Raw genomic sequence first — 5,432 nt, 5'->3', positions numbered from 1 at the left:
AATTCTTGTCCAAAACCGATAGCCATGCAGAATGCAAACTCAATGGAGTTTGTCAAAGGGCATATGGAACAAAGATCCAAAATATATCAGATTGATTCATGTGAAAGTTAAACTAATCACATGAGTTGATGCACTTCCTCTCTCTTCATTTTGATGGGTATACTAATAAAGCATGGCTCTTGGATGTATTGTGGTTTGTGAATCAATTGAACCATGGGCTCCATTCTTCTTCATATCTTATTAACTTATTCCACCACCATTGTTCGAATGTGAAAAAAATATAAGGATGGATATATTGCATTTGTCAGTTGGCAATGAGATTATGAGAATATACTTCAGTGACCAATTAATCATACAGGGAACATTATGCATCACAATTAATCACAACACTATAATTCAGTAATTCTATCTTAATCACAATTGGAAAAAAAAAAGTTTCACAAAGACAGAAACTTGATGAACATGATAAACTCATCAATGAGAAAAGAACTGTTAACTACAATTAGGAAAGAATGGGATCCGAATTGCAAAGCAAGGGCTGGAGCACATCTTAGTGATTGTAGCTGCAACTCTATCCCAACCAAGACAATTTCTTCAATAATCCATCTCCTCTCCTGCTTATTCCCTTCTCTCCCTCATGCAGGAGATGGTTGAGAGGTAGGGTCTGTAGAGGAGGGGATGTCAGGCCCAACCCGGCAACCTTCAAGCATGAAGACAATGTCAGCCATGGATGGCCGGTCAAGAGGGTCTGGTGCTGTGCACAAAAGGCCAACCTTAACACCTAGCAGGAATTCTTCCCACTCAGATGATTCCGGATCAAGCTCAAGGAGCCCGGGCTCAAGCAATTCAGATATCTGGCCTCTCTGCAACTGCCTCTTCACCCACTTAACTATGTCCTCATCCTGTGTGAACATCACCGGCCTCCTGCCCGTCAATAGCTCTAAAAGCACAATCCCAAAACTGTATACATCAGCTTCCTTGGTCACTTGCCCAGTCAAAGCTGCCTCAGGCGATACATATCCCAGTGACCCAACAGAGGTGGACGACGTTGATGGTTCAGCCGGCGTTGCAACTGCTAAACGTTCAAGTCCAAAATCCGAGAGATGGGCTTCGAAGTCAGCATCGAATAGCACATTCTGTGGCTTAACATCACCATGAACCATGTTGGATGAGTGCAGGAAGGCCAGCCCTCGAGCAACCCCAAGAGCAATGAGATGGCGCATCGGCCAATTGAGCACATTCCCATCCTGATGAGATGCTTCTTGAAGAAGAGTAGCTAGGTTGCCATTGGGCATGTAATCATAGACAAGCAGCCGGATATCAGGTGGCGCTGCATAGTACCCTCGGAGAACTGTTAGATTTCTGCTTTTCACCTTCCCAAGCGATTCAGCTTCCTTTCGGAAGGTCCCCTCCTCAACTGATCCATCAGGGAGACGACGGATTGACAGAACCGTCCCATCCTGGAAGCAGGCTTTGAACACCAGACCGTAACGACCCCTGCTCAGCACATTCTCTTCATCAAACTGCCTCGTTGCATCCAACGTCTCTGCGTAAGTGATCTTATTGTTGAACATGACAAGCTTTGGCCCCCCATTCTCTCCGCTGCCGCGACCACCGTCTGCTCCTGAGCTTGCGCGTGCTGGGCTGTGCTTCTTTTCCCCAGCTTCCCTATCTCGGAGGCGCTTCCGCCACCATAAGAGACTGAAAACATAGCAGCAGAAACATAAGGTCGCAAGACAAGCTCCAGCTACTGTAACAATAACCAGCAGAATAAGCCTCTTCCTCTTCTTCCTGTTGTTGGATACATTCTGACATTTTACATCCAACGGCTTTCCGCATAGATTTTTATTCATTGCAAATGCAGAAGGGTCGTTGAATCGGGAACCCAGCACCTCTGGAATCTCTCCCTCCAGGTTGTTCCTTGATACGTTGAAGTATTTTAAACCAGAAAGACGAGTCAGATTTGTCGGGATCATCCCAGTCAAGTGGTTCGTAGAGAGGGTTAGCATGGTTAGATTTGATAGGTTAGATAGTGAGTCTGGTATGGAACCCACCAGCTGATTTTCATCTAATAACAAAGAAGTTAGAGATGAACATTTGGATATTTCCTCTGGTATTTCACCCGAGAAATTGTTCTGCCCCAAGTCAATCTCGTTCAAGTGAGAGAGATGAGAAAGCTGAACTGGAATTTGGCCACTCAAACGATTTGAACGAAGCTGAAGGATTTCCAGATCGGAGCAGTTGCCGAGTTCCACCGGAATCGTGCCTGAAATGCGATTGTTGGATAATGAGACAACAAGCAATGATTTGAGGAAGCCGTAGGTTGCTGGAATCTCCCCAGAAAAAGCATTTGATGTGAGGTTCAAATACCTTAAACCCAATAAGCTACTGAAACCTTCAGGTACATCCCCAGATAGTGCATTGTCTTGCAATGCAATTATTTGCAGATTTGGCAAACCTGAAAGCTCGAGCGGCAACTCACCAGAGAGGTTCTGCCGACTCAAATCCAGAGTCCTAAGGTCCAACAGACTTCCAATGCTGGATGGTATCCTTCCTGAGAAACCATTACCACTCATATTCAGAACAAGTAGCCTTCGTAAGTTGCCTACACTCGAAGGAATTTCACCATTAAATCTGTTGCCACTGAGATTCAAAGTAGTCAAATTGCTCAATCGCATTAGCTCTTCCGGCACACTACCAGTCAGGTTGTTTTGCCTTAGGTTCAGTATTTCCATCTCATACAGATTAGAGAAAGAATTCGGAATCTGGCCAGAGAAGAAATTCCCTCCAAGAGATAACATCTTCAGACCCCTTAGCTCTCCTATAAATGAAGGAACTTCACTGGAAAAACGATTCCCTTCGAGGTCAAGAACGCTTAACAAGCTGCACTTTCCGATCTCCACTGGAACAGAACCATTAAATGAATTGTTTGCCAGTTTGAGCTCCTTTAACATCGAAAGGTTACCGATCTCGACAGGTAACATGCCGGAGAATGAGTTCCCTGAAATGTCCAGCACTGTTAGCGTCGACACATTCGTCAACCACAGCGGGAATAAGCCGCGTATTCTGTTCTGCTGAAGATCTAACACCTGCAAAGGACTAAAAAATGTTGCCTTTGACGGTGGAATAAGGCCCGTGAACGCATTAAATCCAAGCATAACGATTCGAAGTGACGGAGGACTACTTGACACATTGCAAAATAGAGAAGAAGGAACCGAACCGGAGAGGCTATTTTGTTGGAGCGAAAGAACCTGAAGTCTAGGAAGAGCTCCAATAGCGGCCGGGATTACACCTCGAAGCGCATTGCCTTGAACACTCAAATGCACGAGTGAAGAACAATTTGCAAGCGCTGAAGGCAGTGTTCCTTGCAATAGATTCCAGTCCAACCACAGATACTCAAGCTGTTGAAGCTCTCCAAAGCTCGCCGGAATCTCTCCGGTGAACTTGTTGAACGAGAGGTTAATGAGTTGAACCCCGGATGCAGCAGTGAAGTTCTTCGGGATCTCGCCAGAGAAGGCATTGGAAGATAAATCGAGGTACCGGAGATTCTGAGGGAGATCACCGGAGATTCCGCCCGATAAAAGATTCTGAGCCACATTAAAGACTTGAAGATCAGTGAGATTGAAGATCTCCGGCGGAAGGCGGCCGGAGAACGAGTTATACTGCAAGAACACAGCCCGGAGGCGCGTGCATTTGGAAAGAGAAGATGGGATACTTCCATTGAAGGCATTGGAACGGAGGCTAAGCTTGCGAAGCTCGGTGAGTTTACCGATATGTTCAGTGAGTTGACCAGCAAGTTGGAGACGAGGAAGGCGTAGCTCGCTAACCCGGCCATCGTAGCAAACAATGCCTCTCCAGTCGCAGGGAGCGGATGCTGTCGATGCATCCCAGCCATTCAATGCAGCCAGCGGATCATGCAGATTAAGTTTGAACGATATCAATGCCTGGATCTCTGCCAGGGCTTCGGGGCTCCTTTCCGCGCAAGATAAGATATTGGTGGTTGAGAGAACCACGAAGAGGAAGAGAAGAGTAGTCATCTTAGTCGCCACGGATGGTAGTAGTAGTGGTGGTGGTGGTGATGGTGGTGGTAGCGGCGGTGGGCCGGGTGGTGGCATGACCGTTGTCCGGTCAAAAGGCAAGTGTTTGGTGTTGAACAGAGAGAGAGAGAGACAGAGACAGAGAGCAGAAGCAGCAGTGGAGGGGAGCGTGTTCAATGTTAGACGAGAGAAGGCGAGTGAAGCGTCGCCATATGGAGGAGTGTGCAAGCGCAACTAAGCGCTCTCTGTGTTTCTCTGTCTGCTTGCTTAGGTTCCCGCTTCCCCAGAATCCTTTGAATAAAAAAGAACAAAAAAAGAAAGACGTTAGAAAGGGTAGGGATTTTTACCAAAAAAGAAGAGAAGGGAAGAAATGGAATAAAGAAAAAAAAAATAAAAGAAAAATACTGTGCAGAGCGCTCTCTCTCTCTCTCTGCTTAGTTGGAGTTGGAGACAGGCAGCCAGCACTCCTGAGTCCTGATCACCACTGTACTGGGGCTCAGGACTCCTCTGCTTCACGAGGCTTTATGATTAGTTCATGTGAGTTCCGAGTTATAACTGCTAGACTCTTGGATGAATTTTCACTTTTAACTTTACACCTTTCTTTTTTGATTTTTCTTCTGTTGTTTTGTTTATGCCATTTGAGAGAGCCCGGGGTCAGGGGTCAGGGGGGCGAGCCGGCTTTTTGGGCCATGTTATAACTGCTTTTACAGGTGGTAACTTTGAGATGGCAATTCCGCAATTGGCAAGTCAAATCGGGGTTTACCGTCTCTGCACCTGGCGTTCTTGAGCCCCAGTTAGTCTAGCCACGTGGCAAAGCAACTATTTGGTTTTACTTTTACCCGCAAGAAACTTTCTTTCTCGGGTAGGTGAAATGCGCAATGGAATAATAAATGGGCAGCCATGGGAGGGTGAGGAGACATGACTAATTATTATGAGTCCCCTCACCAGGTGGATGGCCTCGATTGGTTGTGTCAGAGCTCAGATGGCAACCAAATCGGACCAGACGCGAATCGGGAAGTTACCGGTTAATTCATCGGTTTATCCGTTTGGGGTTAACCATGGGTTGTAATCATTGACTCGAACAGGTCCATTGCAGAGTCATGCCAGTTTATTATTTGGCTAGGATTCTCTCACGTCTATACTGGATAGAGGAAACGGGGAAGCCAAAGAGTCCTCTCACCTCAATGCTCACACTAATCTCCTCTTATTATTAAAATTAAATTAAAAAATAATAAGAAGAAGAAGTCTCTATAAAAACCCTCTTAGATTTTACTTTTTAAAATTTCATTACTCTCCAATTAATCATCATAAAACTCTTTCTCTTTCTCTCTCTTCAATGTTTGTAACGTCTTTCGTTCCATTAAATCCATTTTTCCTGTAAAATTTCTTTAAACC

At 45.6% G+C, this 5,432-nt stretch overlaps 1 protein-coding gene across 1 annotated transcript; it reads right to left on the bottom strand.

The window, feature by feature from the left end:
* Window positions 1-334: 334 nt before the first annotated feature.
* LOC104599991 (uncharacterized) lies at window positions 335-4,586 on the bottom strand. Its single transcript, XM_010262777.3, has 2 exons — window positions 4,443-4,586; window positions 335-4,328 (listed from the first exon to the last, which is right to left on the bottom strand). The coding sequence occupies exon 2, from the start codon at window positions 4,113-4,115 to the stop codon at window positions 636-638; it is 3,480 nt and encodes a 1,159-aa protein (XP_010261079.1). The 5' UTR covers window positions 4,116-4,328; window positions 4,443-4,586; the 3' UTR covers window positions 335-635.
* Window positions 4,587-5,432: the final 846 nt, after the last annotated feature.

Source organism: Nelumbo nucifera, chromosome 5 (assembly GCF_055504915.1).
Source record: "Nelumbo nucifera cultivar China Antique chromosome 5, China Antique-T2T, whole genome shotgun sequence".
Taxonomy (NCBI): Eukaryota; Viridiplantae; Streptophyta; class Magnoliopsida; order Proteales; family Nelumbonaceae; genus Nelumbo; species Nelumbo nucifera.
This window is presented reverse-complemented; position numbering and strand designations above follow the sequence as displayed.